Raw genomic sequence first — 23,699 nt, 5'->3', positions numbered from 1 at the left:
TGAGCCGTTTCAAAACGCTGCTACTAGGCAAGCACGTACTGGTCCGTACGGACAGCACTGCGACCGTTGCGTACATCAACCGCCAAGGTGGTCTACGCTCCCGCCGCATGTCACAACTCGCCCGCCATCTCCTCCTCTGGAGTCAGAAGCATCTGAGGTCGCTTCGTGCCGTTTACATTCCGGGCCTGCTCAACCGTGCAGCCGACGAGCTCTCACGGCAGCAGGTGCTACCGGGAGAATGGCGACTCCATCCCCAGGTGGTCCAGCTGATTTTCAGGCGCTTCGGGACCGCTCAGGTAGATCTGTTTGCCGCCCCGGACACGTCTCATTGCCAGTTGTTCTATTCTCTGACCGAGGGGACCCTCGGCACGGATGCTCTGGCACACAGCTGGCCCCGGGGCCTTCGCAAGTATGCGTTTCCCCCAGTGAGCCTTCTTGCACAGACCTTGTGCAAAGTCAGGGAGGACGAGGAGCAGGTCTTGTTAGTTGCGCCGTATTGGCCCAACCGGACCTGGTTCCCGGAACTAGTGCTCCTCGCGACAGCCCCTCCCTGGCCCATTCCTCTGAGAGAGGACCTGCTCTCTCAGAGACGGGGCACCCTATGGCACCCGCTTCCAGACCTCTGGAAACTCCATGTCTGGTCCCTGGACGGGACGCGGAGGTTCTAAGTGACCTACCCCCTGCGGTAGTTGACACCATCACTTCCGCTAGAGCCCCCTCTACGAGGCGCCTCTATGCTCTGAAGTGGAACCTGTTCGTTGACTGGTGCTCCTCCCATGAGGAGAACCCCCGATCTTGCTCGATCAGAGCCGTGCTTTCCTTCCTGCAAGAAGGGCTGGAGCGAAGGCTGTCTCCCTCCACCCTTAAAGTGTATGTTGCCGCTATTGCTGCACATCACGATGCTGTTGATGGTAAGTCTTTGGGAAAGCATGACCTGATCGTCAGGTTCCTGAGGGGAGCGAGGAGACTGAATCCTCCTCGCCCACTCTCTATACCCTCTTGGGACTTGTCTCTGGTCCTTTCGGCACTTCAGAGACCACCCTTTGAGCCTCTGCAATCAGCTGAGTTAAAAATTCTGTCCTGTAAGACAGTACTCCTGGTTGCATTGGCCTCTATCAAGAGGGTAGGGGACCTGCATGCATTTTCGGTCGACGAATCGTGCCTAGAATTCGGCCCGGATAACTCTCACGTCATCCTGAGACCCCGGCCCGGATACGTGCCAAAGGTTCCTACCACTTTCTTCCGGGACCAGGTAGTGAACCTGCAAGCGCTGCCTTCGGAGGAGTCAGACCCAGCCCTGGCTTTTCTCTGTCCCGTTCGCGCTCTGCGTCTGTACGTGGACAGAACGCAAAGCCTCAGGATCTCAGATCAGCTCTTCGTCTGTTACGGAGGCCAGCAGAAAGGGAAGGCTGTCTCCAAGCAGAGGATGGCCCACTGGATAGTGGATGCCATCGCCTTGGCTTACGAAGCCCAAGGCGTGCCCTGCCCGCCTGGGTTGAAAGCCCACTCCACTAGGAGTGTCGCTTCTTCCTGGGCGCTGGCTCACGGCGCCTCGCTGACAGACATCTGTAGAGCTGCGGGCTGGGCGACACCTAACACGTTCGCTAGGTTTTATAGCTTACGTGTTGAGCCGGTTTCTTCCTGTGTGCTCGCTTCTACTAGCCGGTAACACCGAAGTTCCCGCTCTAGTGTCGGCTTGCTGCGCCACTCCCTTCCTAGGAACGGATACATGCGCTTTTTACTCCAGTCGAGTTCCCCATTGGCGAACCCTGTGAGTTCCTCCGCACCCCTTCGGCAGTTGGACGTTGCGGAGCGTCCGACGCCAGGCCTAGTGCTCGTATGCTTGTGTAACTTGTGCTAGGCTGGGTTCCATATGTGGTGATCCCTGCGGCGATCCCATATGTGTATTCTTCCACGACCAGCTCCCTACGGTGAGCCTGTGTCTTCCCTTGGCAGAGTCTGCTCTGCCGTCACTGTCCGGTGGTCTCCCCCTTCGGGCGGAGCCACCCCAGTGACATTCCATATGTCGCACTGCCCCTTCGGCCAGTCCATATGTGTATTCTCCACATGTTACCTCCCTTCGGGCAGGATGTGGCTCCGCAGCGTTCTTTCCCCTGGAGAGGTACGCTTTCCCAGTGTTATCCAAGAGTTCCGCTGTGTGGGGTATAAGGGAACAGCAGTTGAACTCCCTCTACGCAGGTCTTCCGCCTCAGCAGTTGGGGGTCTGAGAGTCTTGCGTAGGGCGCTGGATGTGGCAGCAACCGTGGCGTTTTCCATGGGATCCCAATTACGTCGTCACGTCGACGTTACGTCGAACGTGAGCGACTGAAAGGGAACGTCTCGGTTACTGATGTAACCCTCGTTCCCTGAAGGAGGGAACGGGAGACGTAACGTCCCGTCGCCACCGTTGCTGACCATCGCTGCATGGCCGTCACAAATCTCGGCTCCTCAGCGAAAAACAATGTGTGCGTGCGCCCGCTTCCTGTTTATACCCGCGCGGCGGGGCGGGGGCGCGTGACGCGTTCATGCACGCCAACGTTCATTGGCTTGTTCTGTAGATACTCGAAGTTGATAAGGCTCTCTGAAGTGATCCCAATTACGTCGTCACGTCGTACCTTCAGGGAACGAGGGTTACATAAGTAACCGAGACGTTTTTTTTATACCACTTTACAGTAATTTTATAAATTGATTTGATTACCTCCATTTTTTTAAAGTAAATTTGTTTTTGACATTGCAATGTTTTCATATTCTCTATACTCCTGACAGTAAATTAAACCACTGTGAGCTTATATAAAGGTCCAGCCATGAAAAAAAAAAATAATAATTTGATATACTGTGAAAACACCAGAATCTAAAAGCATACAGTAATCCAGATTTTTGGTCATACCACCCCGCCCACACTAGTTAGATCTGTAATTCAGTTAGAATAGAAAATACATTTTATATGACAATTTTACAATAGACAGAATAACAGATCACCGTTTTGGTAAGTTTTATTGGAGTTCAACACATGCATGAATCAAACAGTACAGAGAGCAGCTTGAGGTATAACAACAGGTAAGCACACAGACCAACACCAGTGCAATCTGTAAAACCAAGATTGACCAGAGAAATGATCACCGGTTAGAGAGTACAGCTTACGCCAGCCCTTCACACACACACACACACACACACACACACACACACACGCTGCAGTTCCACTCCCTTTATAGAGATGTGTCATGTTGGAAAGCTAGATTCTCTCCTTCCCGTCCCTTGATAAACACAGGATAAACACGGTGTCTGCAGCAGATATCAGGAGCGGTTGTTCACACACACATATAGATAGACACACACACATAACTCCAAATACATATCAAAGAGAAGAAAAGTGCCGTACCCATAAAGAAATGCTCTCAAGGTACAAAAGGGTTTCTTTACTGAAGACATTGGCAAAACCTGACCACATGCAGGGGAAAATTTTTGTCTGCCTAAAATAAGTCAGTGAAAGAGTTTCACTCCAAACTGCAACAAGAGCGGAAACTCCAAACCTATGATTCTGAGCTTTACAGTTCCTTCATACTAATATAAAGTTAACCAATACTGACTTCTGAAATAAAAGATGCTAAATAAATTTCTTTTACATTCTCAAACTGTACATTTCTGAGACTAATTTACAGCCAAAACCATTTCAAATGAAATCAAACTGTAGTGCAGCATTGAAATTGAAGTTGCTAATAAAGTGATATAACTCAAAAGTTACATCCATCCATGGATGTATAACATTATCCATGTCAAGATGAACCATATCAGCGATGGAGTCAAAAACAATAACAACAGCAATTACATGAGATGGTTAACATCCATGGGAGGTAAAATCTGTATGTTTTTTTTATAGATTGAATTTAGTGTACATATTAATAATGTGTAGGGGGATACATAAATCTCTTAAAACGAACAAATCAATTATGAAAATTAACAAGTCCCCACAATTATGTAGTGTCCCTCAAGTCTCCTGTTGTCAACAGAACAAAGCCACAATATTTTAGTATTAATGCTCGTGCATTATCAGACTGCATCCCTGCTACAGCTAACCTTTAGTTAGCTCTATAACAAACCAGACATTATTGCTGCATGTACAACAGCTTCAGCTTTTCATAGCTCCTTAAACAGTGTCCCTTAAAATTGCGGTAACTAACATTTACAAACACAGCATAATGAACTCCAAATAATTCTCCCAAAGGCGGCGATCCTCAAAAATCACCCAGTTTTCAAACTGAAATTATGAGTGCCAAAGCTTAGTTACTCAAAAAAATCTGGGGTTGTTTTCATTTGTAATACATAATTTGTGTAGTGTGACAAATCATATAAAATAATTAGCCATGCAAAAGTGCACCGTCCCTTTGATTTGTGCTCACCTATATCAACAAATAAAATCTTGCACAAAAACAAACACAACTAAAACCCATCTGGATGTTAAAAGCAATATATGTCTTAAGTTAGTTGACTTTACACTTAAATTATTTGCTAAGGTTAAACATTTGGTCCGTCAAAACAGTATTTACAGAACAGCGAGACACAGCACTCGAACTAATGATAGTGTCAGCACACTATCCTCACTAAATCAAATGTCTGGTGTGCAAACATAAGAGTACCAAACGTTACATGATCATTAGCGGACTACACCTTAAACTAGCCACAATCTGTTCTTTAAGGCAGATTCATTTCATTCCTTAATAGCAACGCTAAGCTTGACACCCTTTCTGCAGCAGTTGTGAACGTAAAATCCAATTTAAACTGCCTTGCAGTCACCATCAGTTCTCTAGAAACTCCATTTGTTTTTCGGTCTCGTAATAGAGAGCGTTGAAATGAAGGACAGCTTAAATTTTGTATTTGAACAAAAGCTCTGTTAACAGCCGAAAGGCGAATAATTCTTTCAGTGCAAATTAAATTGAAATACATACCTTTTGTTCCTATTAATGCGTTCTAATAGGCAATGCTTTTGCCAAGTAAAATAATAACATTAAAAGAATCCAGTGAAATAATAATCATATAATTTTCCCTTTGATGTGACCTATTCTGCCTTTTAAATATTCAGTTTTAATTTGAATATATTATAAATAATGCTTAAAAATTATGTCTCATTCATAATATGACAAAATTCTCAATTCTGAAAGCTGAACTGCTACCATCATCTTTCTGCTATGGTATGTCTTGTCAGAGGTATTAATTGGAAATTGTATAATAAATAATCTATATATAACATCCCTTTAAAGCAAATATTCCGGTAGATAAAGTTGAGGGGGGAAAGAAGAAGAAGAAAAACTAACAATTATTAACTCCCTTTACAGGTTATCCTTGAGGAAGGAGAAATAGGATTTTTCAGCTGTTTGCATGCAGGACCACAGTGAACACAAAAATTAGACATGGCCGGATCTAATAGACTTTTACATTAATTTTCTTGCTTTATACCACAAATATCAATTAAAAAAATAGACATTGACCTCTCGAACTCGCACGGAACGGTATGCTTTTGGGGAGTTCTCGGTGGAGCATTTTCAATGGAATGACAACTTGGTAAAGTAAGAAAATGTCCATTATGAAAATGTCTAGATCATGAAACAGTTCTGATCACTTCAGCTGTGATAGTGTTGATTGAGTTGGAGAAGCAGGAGAGAAAGAGGGGATGCTGATGGATCTGCAAAGGGACTGACCCACCACCGCCACATGAGCAGAGCTGGGCCGCCCCTGAGGATCTGACACTTATCTACAAGGCAAAGAGGGCGTCCTCGGACCTGCCTGGCTTTTTACTCGCACTGGCAGAAGCACCGGAAGCAGCAGGAAGCTCGTCGCTCGGGGGGGTCGGCAGTGTGGGCACCATCTCTGCTGCTTTGGCTCGCTCCTCTAGAAACTTGTCAAACTCTGGAAGAAAGTTTTCATAAAGTGTTTAAAGTCAAAAACTGCTGGGTCTATGAATAGATACACTACCACTCAAAAGTGGCAAAAACATATTACAATTTCAAATAGTAGTAGTATTTGAGTTTATTGCCATAGCACCACCGGCTATTACATGGCAGATACATACTAAACATTTAACAACATAATATCATGAGTACAATATAATGAAAAGAAACTGGGCAGTCCAAAAGAACATGTTTTACATGTTTGACAAGTTGGTACTACAGTATTGACATTTTGGTGCTTCTTCACCCTTCAATAAATGCCCATGAGTCAGTCTAGTATGGCCTATCCGACACCTTGTAAATGCAACTTGGTCGTGTCTTGATCTAAATGGATAGACACATCTTTTCCAAACCACAGAATTTATTTCAAATAATATGCTATTTTGATATTCTACCCATTCTAACAATTAAAAATAACTGTTTTATATTTTACAATGTAATGTAATATAAATGTAATATATTTTTAAAATGCATTTTATTCCTGTGATGGCAAAGCTGAATTTTCAGCATCATTACTCTAGTTTTTAGTGTCTCATGATCCTTCAGAAATCATTCTAATATGCTGATTTGGTGCTCAAGGAATATTTCTTATTATTTTCAAAGTTTCAAACCTATTGAACAGTAGTATAAATCAAGCAATTCTTCATACCTTCACTTGTCACACCCTCCTCTCCATCTCCTTTCTGAAGGGAAGTAGAAAAAAGGGTAAAATATTTCAGCGCATTAAGGCTTTTTAAAAAAAGGAGCACAATTTGTTTGCAGCCATATCAAACATTATAATTTCTTCCCTTCAAAATACCAATAAAAGTTCTTGAATTAACAGATTATCTAAATTATATAACCCAAAACATCCAAAGGCATTAGTATAGAATATCAAAGTGTTAAAAGCATGTCAAGCAAGGGTCTGTTCACTACGCACTCTGGGTTTTCTAAAATAACTGACAGAATATCCCAGAAAAGTAAGGAACGCAGCAAAACCATTCAAGGAGAGTTGTTAGTGACCCAAAAAAGAGGGTACAAGGTAGTCAGCCAGGAATAAAAAGGCAAACAAAAAAGAAATATGCAGTTACATATTTCTTTTCAAATAAGTGAGTTATGTCCTGAAGAAGACGAAAAAAAAAAATCAAATGAAATAAAAATAAACAAAAGGAAATCTCACCACATCAGTACAGAGCCACTCCTCAATGTCATCCATGACAGAGGACTGGTCAAGAGCTGCCTATGGGCCCAAACCATGGGCCGGAGCCAAGCAAATAAAAAATAAAAAATAATAATCCCAAGAAAACATGACAAAACAAACAAACGACAAAAAACAAAACAAAAACAATAAGACTTCAACATAAAAGTCTTAATCAAATATTAGTAAACTACCCCCATATGGACAAGTGAAACATGCACGGCGCGTCACCGCAGAAAACACTATTGAGCTGCACTGACTGATTAATATTGGTCAAGAATTACTAATAAGTCAATTATTTTAGAGGTTGCTAATACAATGCTAAATCAGATATATGTACAATAACAATTTTAGGGAAAAAAATAACATTACGATGTCTAGAAATCAATTTAAATAGCAATGTTACATTGGGTTTAATTAAATCTACTAATATTGTTAGTGCCAAGAATTTTTGCTTGTGTACTTAAATGGTCTCGTGGTTAAAACTTTTGCCAAGTGTGTCAGAGGTTCTGGGTTCTAATCCGCACTCTATAGTTTTGTTTTGTTTTTTCTCATCAAAACCGAGTATGTTCATCAGTGGTTACAGTCTATATCATGCATTTTGTTTTGTGATTTCACCAGAACGAATAGAGTCTCCGCAACGGCGATAGATTGAAGAGCGCATCCGAGTGAAGACTGTGCACGAGCCACAAGAGAACACTATCCATATATTGTATCCATGCAACTGAGAGCAGCAGCAATAAGCGATCAGCTTAATTTCAAAAACAACACATTTTAGTGCTAGATCATCTCTTATTTAATAACAAACTAAATGAATGCTCTGCTAGTTAACTGGAGATGTTTTATTTATTTGTATTAGGTACATCATAATGTTTCAAAAAGTAGTGGGGGACAATAGCGATCCTAAGAAAAAGTGGTGGGGACATGTCCCACCCACAAATTATGCCTATGCACATGATCAATAAAAATTAAAGCTCCACTTTCACATGAATGCTTTACTTTGCGTGTCAGAATGTTTGAATCACTTGTAAAGCTGCTTTGAAACAAACAAATCTGTATGGTAAAAAGCGGTACATAAATAAAGGTGACTTGGCCATCATATATTCTGCTATATAAACAGCATAAAATAATTACAGCACCATTCACTTGCCTCAAAAAAATCTGGTATTGTTATTATTATTATTATTTATTGCTACACTTCAATATTTGAATTATTCCATCAGAAAATGAACACTTTTAACGTTGTCAGACTTTAAAACAACAGAGCTGCGCACTTCAGATGATATCTCCGATTCAGAATCTGACACAGACTGATTCATGTTCCATATTGGTCACACAAATTTCAGTTCAGTTAGAACCAGATGCATATTTGTATTGATGATTCTAATTTGATTATTTTATATCCAATGGTTGATATTTGTGTTTTGACGTTTTGACTCCTATCCAATTTTCTACATTAAAAATTGTCTTTTTATTTGGGCTAGTAAAATTCATTTCGGGCTACCAAAATCTGAAGAGTGTCTGCCCGAAGGGCTCCCAGCGATTTTGAAAATTTTCAAGCCCTGACACTACATACATTACTGTGTACTACGTACTTAGAATAACAGTAATATTCAGCTTTATAAACCACTCCAAAATAAGTATCTTAACATCCAGCTCTATGTCTCCTTAACATGAAAACAAAAAGTCCATACGTACATATGCTGATGGAGAAGGCAAGAAACTGTCCGAAAATAAATCACACACACAGTCACAAAAACTTACCCCAGTGTTTTGCTGTCTGACATCCAAAGTCGGGGCCACTCCACTTGAAGCCTTTGTGTCTTCGAATGGTACACTGGGAGTTCAAAACCAGGAATGTGAGAGTTAAATGCTAACAATATAATATAATATAATATAATATAATATAATATAATATAATATAATATAATATAATATAATATAATATAATATAATATATAGTCATGGTTTCACAGGCAGGGCTTAGATTATTGTAAGTATCTTTTATAAACGTGCCTTGGAAAAAAAACATTACTGGTGTGCATCTTGAGATAAAACAATGACACTGACATATTTCAAGATGTGTCAGAGCAAGTTGCTTTCGGTTAAAACAGCTCAAACATGCAGTTTAGTCTGGGACTAACTTAAGCCTTGTCTGTGAAACCGAGGGATAATATAATATAAAACATATTTTATTATTGCCTATTTATGATTTAAATTATATAATATACTATAGGGTATGATGCCCCTCCCCCACCTTTACTGTAATTGAATTATAGTGATCTGTGAATATATAAATTATTTTAAACTAATTGGTTTAGTATTTTACATGAAATGAGACAAACACATACATACTTTTTTAAATCAATTAAAAAAACTATAAAGTAATTAGGGATAAGTTAATGCTGTGGGGTATTAGAACTAATTGGCTTAATGTTTCCATTTATTTCAAATTAATAACATACTGAATGATGTATCATCATTAAGCCATCTTTAAACAGGATAAAATTGCCATAGCACATCAAATATGATAAACACGAGAACCAATGAGGTTTGTTTTAGCGCGAAGCACACTCAATGCACACACAATCTTCCATGTTTACCATGAATTATGAGCTCCATGTATGTGCGTTTATTAAATTAAATTAAATCTGTTCATCATATAAAGCGATAGTATCTCTTCACAAGATCTGAATAAATCCGCTTGATTCAAATAGATTAATTTCACAATGCCTTTGACCTTTTTGTTTTGGTCATCTGGACTTTCATTGGAAAAACAGAAACCTCTTAGGCTTCATTAAAAATATCTTAATTTGAGTTTAGAAGATTAACCAAAGTCTAATGGGTTTGGAACGACATGAGGGTGAGTAAATCATGAGAGATAGGTGAACTATCCCTTTAAGGGGGGCAATTAACTCTATTATACATTATAATCTATTGGTTGCATGAAATTTTGATTTGTTTATACTTCTTCCGCTCAGGAATGGTACCAGTCCTGGTCTGGGCAAACATGTCAAAGTCATCTTGGGGTTGACAGGTAGTCAAAGAGCTCAAGGTGCCAGTCACACTGTCAGAACCCACATCTGTGAAGCAACGGTATTCTCACATTAGTGCAGGCAAACAAAACAGCTTCTCTCTAGAGATCAAAAATGTACAGAATATTGTGCATCCAAGGTCCGAGACTCACCCAAAACCGCCAGTCTGGAGGAGAGTGTGACTGGAGAGGCAGAGCGAACAGCAGCGACGGAGGGAGGCAGGCTGGACGGAGGAGTAGCGCTGATCCTGGGACTGACCACCGCAGGAGACCCCGGTCCCAGGTCAATCAGGTTATCCTCTGTCGCCTCGTTCAGGACCTGTTGATATGCAATACCATTTCACATAGACACATTAGTTACAGACACTTTAGGGAAAAATGAAAGATTATTGATTTGCTATCTTACCTTTACACCATGAACATTTTCAAACTGGTTTACATACTTCTACTCTTTTTACTTTTGCTTAAAGGAATAGTTCACTTCAAAATGCAAATTCTGTCATCATCGTTTGTTTCAAAGGAAGATATTTTGAAGAATGTCGGTAACCACAGTTGATGGACCCCATTGACTTCCATAGTAGGAAAAAAAAAAGTGTACTATGTACTAAATGTACTATGGAAGTCAATGGGGTCCATCAACTGTTTGGTTATTGTCATTCTTCAAAATATCTTCCTTTGTGTTCAGCAGAAGAAAGAAATTCATACAGGTTTGAAACAATTTTCATTTTGAAGTGAACTATTCCTTTAAATGTTTGCTTTAAAAAAAAAAGAGAGACCCTGCAGTCAGTTCTACAGGTTGAGAGGAGTTAAGACAAATGGTTTGGATGTATTACATACAATGTTTTCACCGGTTTCACCAACTCTTTTGTGAGAGGAAGTCTAATCTTTAACTCAAAGAATTGATGAAAAGGTGAAGTGGTGAGACTGTACAGGAACACTGACTATTAGACTGGGCACTAGAAGGACGGTTAATGGATATTCCCAGGCCAGTTATTACTCCATGTGTGTGAATGTTACTCATAGCCTTTGTTTCTTTGCCACTTAAAAAAGGTATGTTGCTGTAATTCAGAGGAGTTGTGCTTAAATGTGTTTGAATCCTCTATTTTACTTAAAAAAGAAACACCAAATAACGTCAAAAACGTAATTTGTTGATGTCGTGGCACGTTGGTACAGGACATGCTCGTGACAAGAAATGATTTATTCCAAGGCAAAAGTCCATAAATAATAATAGTAATAGACACATGCTGTCAAAATGTGATTTGTCAGAAGCCATAATACATCTGTGCTGTATTGTATTGTGTAACAAAGTAAAGAAAAAGCACATTAATAATCTGTGATAACTGGCGTCAGATTCTATAACAGTGAACTACGGTACATCATATTTAATAAGTGCATCTCGTCGCCTTTCCATAGTACTAGACACCACATGAATAAATTCAACAATTGTTTTTAACAAAAATACCCAAAATACATTGCAATTCAAAAGTTTGGAGTTTTTTATGTTTTTAAAAGAAGTGTCTTATGCTCACCAAAGCTGTATTTATTTAATAAAAAATACAGTAAAACCAGTAATATTGTGAAATATTATTACAATTTTTCTACTTTAATATATTTTAAAAATTAATTTATTCCTGTATTGGCTGGAAAGCTGAACTTTCAACAGCAAGTCTTCAGTGTCACATGATCCTTCAGAAATCATTCTAATACGCTGATTTAGTTTTCAAGAAACATTTCTTATTTTTATCAATGTTGAAAACAATTGTGCTGCTTAATGTTTTTGTGGAAACCGTGATATATTTTTATCGTAATATATATATCTTACTGACCCCAAACTTTTGAACGGTTGTGTATTTCTCTCAGGGAATAATGAAAACTACAAAAATAGCATAAAGTGGCATATTATTGCTGCATTATGCTATTAAAAATCATATATCCATTACATAAAATGCACCGTTCCTAAATCCCCATGTAGTCTATTTTATCTGAAGCAGTGGAGGAACTAGTACTAGGGTAAGCAGATGGAGGGGATGGCAAGCAAAGGTCACAGACTGCAGGACAGGCATTCTACATGCTAATGGAGGTTCAATGGATGCAACACGGGACTGGGACTGCACCGGCCAATACTGACACAACATTCTTTAGCATCTGCATGTCCAAGTAAAAAAAAATGATGACTCATACTTGCCTCCCTCAGCTAGCAATACCAAAAATAAAAATAAGAAAAACAAAATCACAAAACAGACCAAACCACACAATAAGTAACACCAACATGCAATCACATTTTCAGTTGATAACCGCACATGATGAAAGTGTATGCATCTCAAAGCAAACGTACCATGCTTTCTCAGAGCATACTGTATATTAGAGCAAAAAGCAAGCAATGAGGGGAAGAGAAAATGGCACGTGTGACTCTGAGCTGTGCTCTTGGCATGAACAATTTACCTTACATGTGTTTGGAGGGGGAAAAAACACACACATTGATGATGAACTGATGCTAGCACACAGATAAAACCACTCTCTTAAAGAAGACACACAACCCACCCCATTGTTTATGCCTTGCGCAGTTCGGCCAGATCGGAACCTCTCGTATCTAAAGAAAAGGGAGCAAACAAAAACCATTAAAACCTTACCCTCGCTTAAAACAGTCTTTTCATGAAGCTTTAAGAGGATAGTTCACCCAAAAATCATTTACTTACCCTAATGTTGTTCCAAAACCATTAAACTTTGGTTAATCTTTGATACACAACTATATTTTTCAATGAAACAGGAGATGCTTCTGTTCCTCCAGTGAATGTCCAGGTAACCAAAAAATATCCATAAAGGTCATAAAGGCAGTAAAATGAGAGAGAATTCTCAACGGGCCTGAAAATTACAACCCGACCCGACCCGGCCCGTGGCTTTTAAAGCCCGGACCCGATGTAACCCGACACATAAACATGAATTATCTGCCCGAACCCGACCCGCGGCCCGACGCTGCGTCGGTTTTTTTTTTTTTTTTCTCTCATACACGTATTATCATGACCAGCAGACGGGAATTCAAATCAACCTTTAATGTTCACGCCTTTTAACAATACAAACAACTGAAACAATACACTTTAAATATATAAATAGGCTGTAGTAGCGACGGTGAATTCACCTGCGGCAAGTTTACTTCTCACCAACTCCATCTTCTTCTCCAGGCTAAAGGCGTGCACGCAGCGGCGTCAGGTCTGCCCCCGCCCCTCTCCATGATGCACGTTACACGCAGCAGCCAGACTTTCTTTACGGTGACCAGCAGCGATGATTAATAAATGTTTTTTGTTTTGTTTTTTACTGAGCGGAAAAGATTAAGCCCGAGGTCCGACCCGACCCGAGTCATTTGATTATATTTTCGACCCGAACCCGGCCCGAACCCGCGGGTCCCGTCGGGTTTGTCGGGCCGACCCGACCCGTTGAGAACTCTAAAATGAATCCACATTACTCGAGCAGTTCAAATTCTTGTGAAGTGTTACGATCGCTTTATATGATAAACAGATTTCATTTATGCTTTTATTCACATACTGTATAAACACATAAACAGAAGCTTGTGTGTGCATCACATGCTAAAACAAACCTCGTTTTCGTGCATCAACACTCGCACATTTGAGCGTCTGTGTTTAACATGTGATGTGCTCAATGTATGTGTGTCCGTAATTCTTTAGATGTAAATAAAAGTCTAAATAAAATCTTTTCATTATATAAAATGATAATTTCTCTTCACAAGACTTGGATTAAACTGCTCGATTCATATGGATGAATTTTATGACGGTTTTATGATCTTCAGATTTTTTTTGGTCACCTGGACTATCAATGAAGGGACAGAAGCCTCTTAGGTTTCATTAAAAATATCTTCATGTTTCAAAGATTAACCAAAGTCTAATGGGTTTAGAACAACATGAGGGTGAGGAAATTATGACATTTTTCAGGTGAACTATCCCTTTAAAGAAAAGGCAAATTCATCCTGCTTGTTCACACCTCTCATATCGTAGGAAAATGTTGTTGAGGTCGTCGTTGACGTGCAGGAGCTCCTCCGTGACTTCCTCATTGGACACGCGTGAGATGAGCTCAACTATCCTCTGCTGCATGGCCCTGCACGTCCTGTTTAATTCCTTCCAACAAAGCAAACAAGCCTTGTAATACTGAATAATAAAAATGGTCAATATAATGCTGTACCAACACTCCCTCTAGTGGCCTTATGTAGCTCTTTCAAGACTCTAGCAAAATTAACATAAAAAAAATAATAATAATCTGAATGAGAAACCTGCAGAAGCTCATGATCAGATAGATCCTCTTGACCGGGAACCATCTCAGTCAACATCTCCGACATCACCTTAGTGTTCCCGCGCACAATGTCGAGCTCACTGCGCAGCTTGCAAATCTAATCAATGATATTTTATGACATCATTAAGCAATCTGAGGAAACAAATGTTGATCCATCCCATTTAAAAGAATGAAACAAGGAGGTTCTGTACCTGTTCTGGGGAAGGGTTGATGGGCAGATTGGGCATCTGTGGGGGAGTGTGGGTCACAGGGGCAGAGAAGGGAGGAGCGGAGGCAGGGTGAGGGTGAGGGTGAGGGTGAGGCTGTGGCTTGGGCTGGACTGGGGCGCTGTATTTCGGCTGGTCCATCTCTGGAGCACTTTGCAGCTATTATCAACAGAGCAAGACAATGAAAGATAGCGCAGAGATAAAGAGGGAAGGTAAAGCGATAAAGTAAGTAAATGATAAGGCCTATTACATTTTAGAGGAAGCCACCATAACCTCTGTGACAAACAAACCATAACATACCTGGAGTCAACACCTACCCGTTGTGGTGTGTGAATGGGGGACAAGGTCTCCAATTCAGACGTTGGAAACTCTATACCCTTCCTCTTCATTTCTTCATAGACGTGGACTACTCCTGTTAAATCTGGACTACTCCTGAAGGCATCTGCCCATGCCTGATGTATAGAGTACATGCAAATTAATATGTGAAAACATGACATAAAATGGATCAGAATAGCTAGCTATTAATATAGTTTAAAACTGGTGTTGTATACTATAAAACTTTTCGGTTCTATATGGTTATCCGGACCACACCTGACCACAACCGCTCTTGGTTGGTCGTAACCCCAGTGACGGGTAGGTTTAGGGGCGGGGTTGGGGTAGGTCATCACATGTGATCCGGATAACCGTATAGTACCAACTTTTCTAAAGGAATGCACGTTCAGCTGCTCAGATCTTCTCTACTTGAACATTCAATACTTTATTAAACAAGCTGTTTAAAAGTTTTGTGTTCAGTAGGATTTTTTAAATGACATTTTGCAAGTAGACTCACCAAAGCTGCATTTATTTGATCAAAAATAGTATAAAACAGTACTATTATATTATTACAATTTAAAATAACTGTTTCTATTTTAATATATTTTTAAATGTAATTTATTCCTGTAATGGCAAAGCTGAATTACTCTCTTCAGTGTCACATGATCCTTCAGAAATCATTCTAAAATGCAGATTTCGGTGCTAAAGAAACATTTCTTATTATTATCAATGTTAAAAACAAGTGCTGCTTTAATATTTTGGTGGAAACTGTGATACATTTTTTGCAGGATTTTTTGATGAATAGAAAGTTTAAAGGAATTACATTTATTTTAAATATAATTTCTTTATTGTTACTTTTAAACAATTTAACGCGCCCATGCAAAATGAAAGTATTAATGTATTTAAAAAAAAAATACTTAACCCAAACTTTTGAAAAGTAGTGTAGTAACTACAATCAGGTGACTGTTTTAAATAGTTGTTTGAATGGCAAACAAAAATGCAAAGGACTAATTTCACTTGCCTAGTTTCTTTGGACAACGCCATTCTAGAAATTCCATCTTGATAATTTTATTATGAGAAATTTCTGGCATCACATTAAATGCAACACCATGTAAATTGAAGTTACCCTTGGTCATTGGAGCCAAACTTGGTAACCTGATCCACTAGATTTTAATGAGCACAACTTCAGTGCCGACGAATCAGCCGGATCTCCTTGACTACCGAGCATCAAGTAACCAGCCCCATTATGCACCTCCTCTCTCTCCTTTTTTCTCTCTCTCCATCATGCTCTCATTCTTGTCATTTTCCTTTCCTCGTGGTATGTTTAAACCATAAGGCAAATGCATTTTTCTTGACTGATCATGAACAATCAAAACCAAAAAAATCCAGATTTTTTCCATACCTGTATCAAAGCTAGTACTTTGTCCTGCACTATGGCCGGTGGGTTGTTTTTAGGAGATATAATTTTCACCAAAACGCCATCTATGAAGTCCCGGGTGGTGACGAGTGCGTGGAACCGATAGCCACAGTTCTTTACACATGTCTCAAGAACCTGAACACATTATGAAAATCTAAATAAACAGGACAATTTAAAAAGGAATTAACAGCCGTTAGTAAGATTATAAAGAGAAAAGTTTCCATCGACTGTTGCCCACCGTCAGTGTAAGCATCACCTCCCTGTAGTTTTTATTCCCATTAAGCCTCTTCTTCACAGCTCTTATAGCATCCTTAGGCCTATAAATCAGATAACACATGCAGCTAAAAAGCAATTCATTATGGAGTTACAGTCAAACCAAAAATTATTCAGACACCAGATATATTTTTTTACTAGTGGGTGCATGACACTATAGTTAATTTATGTAAGTGAGGATAGCAAAATAAAGTAAACTGTGACATATTACCCAAATATTATTCATACAGTGGACTACCAGTAAAATTTATAAAAAATCTGGGACCAAAAATGATTCACACTTTGACCTGAACATGTTTTGCTTAAGTGTTTTTTTCTATAATTGCTTTTTACACCAAAGACTGAACAAAATTAAGCATTGCTTGGTAATTGGTTGACCTAAATTGGTATTATCTAATTGTGTACTTAAATTTAACATTTGACAGCTGACAGCTATTCAGCCTAATTCATTTGTGAGACAGTCTAACAGAAGGATGGCCAAACCCAGTGAAATATCAACTTTGAGTTCTTGTCATATTTTAATACCATTTTCAAAATAAGAAATACTGAAGGTGTCTTAATAATCTAAATTTTGGTTTGACTGTTCAATGACATGGTCAAGTGAATGAATCATGTTCTGCTAGAAAGCATTACCAGGTTCTATAACACATTGTTGAAGAATAATCATTTTATGTAACATCCTGGACTTGATCCTTCAGCCATCATTAAACATTTTATATTATGAAAATATGTATGTAACAGTTAACTATAACAATGACAGCAACTTCTGGATTTGTGTAACATGTTTATCGTTTCCTAAGGCGTACGGAATATGTCAGCAAAAAGGTTAAATGCTATGAATCATGCATCTTTCATGTCTCACCCATCTTCTGTTTCATTGATTAAGTCACATATTTCCATATTCAAGGTCCAGTCTTCACTTTGCAGGGAGCCATCTGTGGCCCTTTCTGGAGAAGATCAAAAGGCAAACTGATAAGAGAATCTGTTACTAAGAGAATCTAGAGAAACATCGGCACTGATGACATTGCACTGATCTGCAAACCGCTATGCAATATGTGCTTGATAACGCTGGGTGTCTTCCAAAGCAAGCGGTCATGTTCCTCACACAGAGTGGCCATTTATAAATGTTGTTCATTAGTATGATTCATTTATACACATTACCTCAAGCTTTAGCTATGAAACTGGGTGTGAGAGATAGACGCACTGTCCTGTGGCTAAGTTAGCAGGCTAATAGCCGCTGTAGTAACGTTACTTCAGTTTACTTAAACTCATTTCAGCATTTCGCCTCCCTAGAATTGGTCATTTAAAGAATTAAGGATATTACTATTTTGCAGCACATTTTCAGAACTAACTGTGAGTTAGACCAGCTAGCATGAATGAGCATTAGCTGTAAGACAGCTAACTGGGAGGCTCTCCATATGGTGAGCTTCTGTACAGCGGCTCGGCAAAATGCATCGCTTTAGAGGTTAACTTGTTGTGACACAATGTTTAAGCATCAATTAATTTCTGAAAAACATACCAATGCACTGTCCCACCGGAGTGCTGTATGGGTTTCCCAGCAAGAACTCCATCTTGTCAACATATCCAACGCCAAACAGTCAATGAGACAGTAAACACTCAAGCCCCGCCAATGAACGACTCCTATTGGTTGGTTTATTCAGGGCTGCAAAGCTATTGGCCGAACCTGCTGTCTGTTTTTGAGATGACACGCCAGCTACTTAAAGGGACAGTAGTGAACTCGTCGACACTACTGCTTTAAACCGCTGATTTGATACTTTATTACTAATGGTTATGTATCGGTTTGCCCTTTCAGACTATGCACTTAAGAACCAGACATTTTATATGTGACTTTGACCTTAAGGGAATTGCTTGAAAAGCATACGTCTGGGTGACCATGTAGCAAAAACAAATGAGGTGACTCGATCAGACATTTGCACATGATTGTAATTTATCAAAGAGTCTCCAATTTTTTTTTTGTTTCTAACATATTTGCCTTCACTGCTTCATTAAACTGACATTTACATACTAGGATTATGCATTTACAATTTTTCCATGCAGCAGCTGTTATAACTAAAAATACACATAATGACCTTAGACATCTTTATTATTGCTCAAAACACAGCTGGACAGCAACATTGTTTTGCTGGTTAGGTGGCTAGTGTCACCTCTGCTTACTGTAAAACGTAAACAAAGACAGATAACAAAAAAATCTGTTTCAGTCCCATAAAGGGTCTTTTTGGCCTATTCAATCCTGTAAAATTTTTCTCTTAACGGCTGTGCTTTCAGAAGACAGATGCACAAACATTGCACCAGCAGCTGTTCGTGCCTGCAACTCATACATGTCGTAATCATGGGCCCATTCCACATTTCCCCAGCTCTGGATCTAAGACAAAACAGAACAGAAATGTACAGTAATCATAAACATGGGGAAAAAAATGTACCATGCTATAATCATTAAACATTTGGAATAAAAAAGAAACCAACATACCTGGTATTCTTCCTCAAGTCTGGACAGCAGAACCGCTTGTTCCACGCTTAGGTGTCTGTCAATCAGCCCAAGGGACAAGATCAACGATTTCAACTGAGTGATCACATACTCAAGCCCTGTAGGAACATTAGAAACTGCACTGTTCAAACAGGCCCATTCACATAAGTTGCAAAAGCACCAAATATCTTTACCTGTCAGAGACCAAAAATTGTAAGAATGAAGGTGTTGACGAAATGTCTCCTTAGTCTCTTCTGGGATTTGAGGTCCCATTATATTGGAGGATGAGCCAATGACTACATTGTATCTAAAAATAACAAGATGTTCATATACACCATTTATTAAACCTGATCTAGCCAAAATGTGTAAATAATCTAGCCAAAACGACTACATATCACCTTTGTTCTATCCAGTTCATTACAGGCTCCCATTCATTTGTCTGCAGTTCCACAAGAGCTGGAGGTTCTTCTACTCTGTAACTGCAAGCAAGGTAGATCTGATTTAATGAAATCATAATACTGTCAGCAGATGTATTTAGGAGAACTAATACCATTTACCTTTAATGTAATTTTGTGGCACAATAATGGCAGAGAAGGTCTAGTAAGATCTAGGTTTAATTAATTAAAAAACGTTAAGTAATAAACCAGTGAACCTCACCAGATAGTGTCAGTCTCCAAAAACTTTAAAGCTGCTGAGATCATTTGTTCTTTCGTCCTTTGTGTTGGGTTATCAAGAGCTGTGTTGCAAAGTGTGGTCTATATGGACAGAAATAAGTCGTATTAGCATATATACCATGTAAGCCAGTTCAATTACATACAATATATATGATATCTTATTTTCTTCATGCTTTGTAGTTGCATTTAGCAGATTAGAGTTGGGCAATTTGTGACAATATAAACAATCAAGAAGTTGAAATCTGCTACATATTGTAGTATATACATTTATGTAAAAAAGAAAATACACCCTCTTTAAATTCTATGGTTATACGTATCAGGACATAATAAAAAATTGTGTCTAGTAATAAAAAATCATCTAGTTCTTCGTAGGTCTTAAAATTAGGTAAATACAACCTCACATGAATAACAACATAAGACATATTACAGTGTGTCATTCTTTATTCTACAAAAACTTGGCCAAAATGGTATGTGTAAAATTAAAAAACTAAATACACCCTTACTGCTTCCATAGGAATTAAGAGGTTGCTGTCATAGCAACAAGTCTGTTCAACCCAGCTCAACCCTGCTCAGGAGCAAGCAAGGTGATACTTAAGTCTGTCCCAGCCACTGCTACTTTCTTACAATAGTACCCTATTGAACCAGGGACAATAACATTAAAAAATTATAATATTTTTATAATATTAAGCTTGTAATAATTATATTAATATTACAATAATTATAATATTGTGTTGTGTTGTGCAGTCCAGTGATTTTAGACAACTTAAACCAGATATTTTAATCAAATCCACAAATTTGTTAGAAAGAACCAAATTAGCCAGAGATCAGTTATCACGATTAGAGGATCTGACACCTGTTAAACAATCTCTGATGTATTAAGCAAGGTTAGAAGAATGGACCCCAAGTGTGTGTTTACACAACGCCAAGGAGGAATTTGTAAAGTTGCATCTGAACAAACCACAAGACCTCTGGAACAGAGGTCATACGACGATACCAAAGTGGAGATGTTTTGCCATAATTTGGAAACCAAACAAACACCTCTTTGAGTTGACCATGAACACCTCTGTATAACAAAGTATTCTAGAGTCAAATGTGAGGCCATCTGTCCGACAGCTAAAACTTGGCTGAAATTGGGCCGTGCAACAGGACAATGATCCCAAGCACAACAGCAAATCTTTAACAGAATGGCTGAAAAAGAGAAGAATCAAGGTGTTTCACTGGCCCAGTCAAAGTCCAGACCTCAACCAAATGCTGAAAATGCTGTTGCGAGACCTTAAGAGAGCTGTGCATAAACAGATGCCCACAAACCTCAATGAACTGAAGCAACGTTGTAAAAAAGAGTGGGACAAAATTCCTCCACAACAATGTAAGAGACTGATAACATCATATAGAAAACGATTACTTCAAATTATTGCTGCTAAAGGTGGTTTTACATCATATCATAGGGTGCACTTAGTTTTTCACACATGGCTTCTCCATTTTGGCTTTATTTTTGTTAAATGACAGTAATATGTCATGTTGTTATTCATCTGAGGTTGTATTACCTAATTTTAAGATCTGCAAAAGACAAGATGATGTATTATGTCCTGATACATAAAACCAAATAATTCAAAGAGGGTGTGCTTTCTTTTTAACGACTGTATACTGCTTTATGTAGACGAATACAGTTGAATTTTATATTTAACTTTTAATATATCGCTGGGTGATAACATAGTTAATATACAATTTAGAAACCTTAACGTTTAATAATAATGGCCTACTAGGTGCATGGTGTAAAACTTCAGTGTTTCCTTCTGAACGTCCCACTCTGTTGCAACAGCTATGGCAAGAGCTTCATTGGGAACTGTGAACAGCTTTCCACCTGGAGTCTTCAGCTTTCGCTTGTCAAGGTTTATTTCAAACAAGCCCCCTGTAGACAACACAATTTTCTCTTGTTGAAAACCTACATGTATTATTATTAGTATAAGTGTTGCAGATATGTGTAATGACGCTCACCATCTACTTGAGATATCGAGACATTCTCGTAGAACTTCTTTCTTTCTGCAAAACGCGATGTAAGAACAAGAGATCATGCATCGATATATTAGGTTTGTCCTTATAGGCTATACATATCTGTAAGGATCTTACCCGTTATGGCACTGGCATATTTTGCCTTTTGTAGGTGTGTTGATAATCTAGGAACAAGATGCCCTTGAGGAAATGGCCAAATGACCAGGCCAAATTGTCTGTGATACCTACAAATATTCCGTAACATCTTATATTTTAAACTCTATGTATTCGCATTAACGTAATAGTTCGACCTGTGATCAAATTCAGTCAAGGTTAGAAAGCTGGATCAGCCGTTGAAGCAAATTTGACAAATCATCGTTACTGTTTCAGGAATAATAGAAAACACACGTTTTAAGTATAATTAAGGCTAATTCGGTTATTTAAGAAATATAAATAAATACTCTGTGACTAGGGATGTCACAGCATGCAGCAACGTGAAACCAAAGCGTGTGAAGCTGATGACTGTGATGACCTACATAAAGGACCGTAAAGGACAATTCAAAATAAAAGTCCCAGAAGCTCCACCTGTAGACTACAGGGATTCGAACATTTATTACAGTAAACACCGGTGCCACCTAATTCTGATCCAAATGAACGTCTAAAGAAATAAGAAATACAAATATTTTTGTCCATTTGCAGGCAATCGAATATACTGACTTCGTATGCCCTTCTTTTAATGAAAATATTGACGTTAGGCCTACGTGAACTAGATAAACTTAGGCTACGTTTGCTAGATTTCTTCTTTTATGAATGCCTAGGATAAAAAAATTGAACGAGCGAGAGAAAGAAAATGATTTTACAAATAAAGCCTTTATGAGAAGCTATATAATCCGAGTAATCATACATGACTCTGGAAAAAGCGGGAAAAATAAAGTTGCTCTTTAAACAAACACAGAAGCCAGAATCTGCTCTGATGTGCAGGTAAATCCCGCCTCTTCTGCATTAGTTCACTGTGGATTCCAGATATCGACAGGAGTTTTAAATATAACCTTCCTTCCCATCAGCCTGGTTTTCATCTCTCCTTTACAGGGGCTGTAAATCAGGGCAATCAAAACTGTAATGGGAATTACAATGCTTCAGATAAACAAACAAGACTGCCTGTAACCTCGTCAATAGTTTTGTTCTGTGCTTTCTATTTCATCTCCATTTAACTCTCTTTTTTTTTCTTCGAATAAATGTCTTCCCTTACAAAAAAAATTGTCTATGGAAATAAAGTTTCATCTAAAAATATTGATAAAAAAAAAACAAAGGAAAGAAAGGAAACTTGATCAAATATCGGCCTACTACAATTCAAAAGTTTGAAGTGAGCTATAGCTCACTATATTTGATATTTCAAATAAATGCTGTTCTTTTGCGCTTTCTATTCATTAAGAATCCTGAAAAAAAGTTTGCTCAAAAATATTAAGCAGTAAGCAGCACAATTGTTTTCAACGTGATAAGAAATGTTTCTTGAGCAACAATTAAGCATATTAGAATGATTTCTGAAGGATCATGTGACACTGAAGACTGGAGTAATGATGCTGAAAATTCAACTTTGCCCTCACAGGAATACATTTTATTAATTTAAAATATATTAATAAAGAAATCAGTTCTATAAACTGTAATATTTCACACTATTGCTGTTTTTACTGTATTTTGAGCAAATAAATGCAGTCTTGGTGAGCATAAAATACTTTTTGACTTTTGAATAGTGTATTTAGGCCTACCTGAAATTTAACCAAATAAAGGACATAATTTAAAAAAAAAAAACAGCCTATGATGGAGATCCAATATTAATGTATTATACAATATAATCTGGCCCTTGCTTTTGGCCTGAGATGCTGGGATAGCC

At 38.7% G+C, this 23,699-nt stretch overlaps 2 protein-coding genes across 5 annotated transcripts; both read right to left on the bottom strand.

Annotated features, from left to right (window-relative positions):
- Positions 1-2,977: 2,977 nt before the first annotated feature.
- tom1l2b (target of myb1 like 2 membrane trafficking protein b) lies at positions 2,978-18,353 on the bottom strand. 4 transcript variants are annotated; one of them, XM_081392456.1, is made up of 15 exons: positions 18,180-18,286; positions 17,523-17,607; positions 16,626-16,704; positions 16,373-16,522; positions 14,976-15,110; positions 14,644-14,817; positions 14,433-14,549; positions 14,147-14,280; positions 12,686-12,743; positions 10,307-10,472; positions 10,088-10,202; positions 8,884-8,956; positions 7,102-7,161; positions 6,592-6,625; positions 2,978-5,901 (listed from the first exon to the last, which is right to left on the bottom strand). In XM_081392456.1, exons 1-15 carry the CDS (start codon positions 18,229-18,231, stop codon positions 5,747-5,749), a joined length of 1,587 nt encoding a protein of 528 aa, XP_081248582.1. In that variant the 5' UTR covers positions 18,232-18,286; the 3' UTR covers positions 2,978-5,746. The 4 variants fall into 4 exon arrangements, with proteins under 4 accessions (XP_081248582.1, XP_081248583.1, XP_081248585.1 ...); XM_081392457.1 differs by having other exon boundaries at positions 12,695-12,743; XM_081392459.1 differs by lacking the exon at positions 7,102-7,161 and having other exon boundaries at positions 12,695-12,743; positions 18,180-18,353.
- On the bottom strand, positions 18,319-22,356 carry atpaf2 (ATP synthase mitochondrial F1 complex assembly factor 2). Its single transcript, XM_081392460.1, has 8 exons — positions 21,947-22,356; positions 21,815-21,859; positions 21,580-21,728; positions 19,803-19,900; positions 19,544-19,624; positions 19,340-19,452; positions 19,149-19,264; positions 18,319-19,043 (listed from the first exon to the last, which is right to left on the bottom strand). Exons 1-8 carry the CDS (start codon positions 22,071-22,073, stop codon positions 18,906-18,908), a joined length of 867 nt encoding a protein of 288 aa, XP_081248586.1. The 5' UTR covers positions 22,074-22,356; the 3' UTR covers positions 18,319-18,905.
- Between the last annotated feature and the right edge of the window lie 1,343 nt (positions 22,357-23,699).

This window comes from Scardinius erythrophthalmus (assembly GCF_964197995.2).
Source record: "Scardinius erythrophthalmus genome assembly, chromosome: 18".
In the NCBI taxonomy this organism is placed as follows: Eukaryota; Metazoa; Chordata; class Actinopteri; order Cypriniformes; family Leuciscidae; genus Scardinius; species Scardinius erythrophthalmus.
This window is presented reverse-complemented; position numbering and strand designations above follow the sequence as displayed.

Bases quoted from the DNA above. Each gene is read 5' to 3' on its own strand.
- tom1l2b (XM_081392456.1), bottom strand. From the start codon at position 18,231: ATGGAGTTCTTGCTGGGAAACCCATACAGCACTCCGGTGGGACAGTGC. The intron at 17,608-18,179 runs GTATGTTTTTCA...GATCTTCTCCAG, and splicing joins TCCGGTGGGACAGTGCATTG to AAAGGGCCACAGATGGCTCC. The intron at 6,626-7,101 runs GTGAGATTTCCT...ACTTCCCTTCAG, and splicing joins AGTGGCTCTGTACTGATGTG to AAAGGAGATGGAGAGGAGGG.
- atpaf2 (XM_081392460.1), bottom strand. From the start codon at position 22,073: ATGTTACGGAATATTTGTAGGTATCACAGACAATTTGGCCTGGTCATT. The intron at 21,729-21,814 runs GTGAGCGTCATT...TGTTGTCTACAG, and splicing joins CTCGATATCTCAAGTAGATG to GGGGCTTGTTTGAAATAAAC. The intron at 19,625-19,802 runs GTGAGGTTCACT...CCTTGCTTGCAG, and splicing joins TTGGAGACTGACACTATCTG to TTACAGAGTAGAAGAACCTC.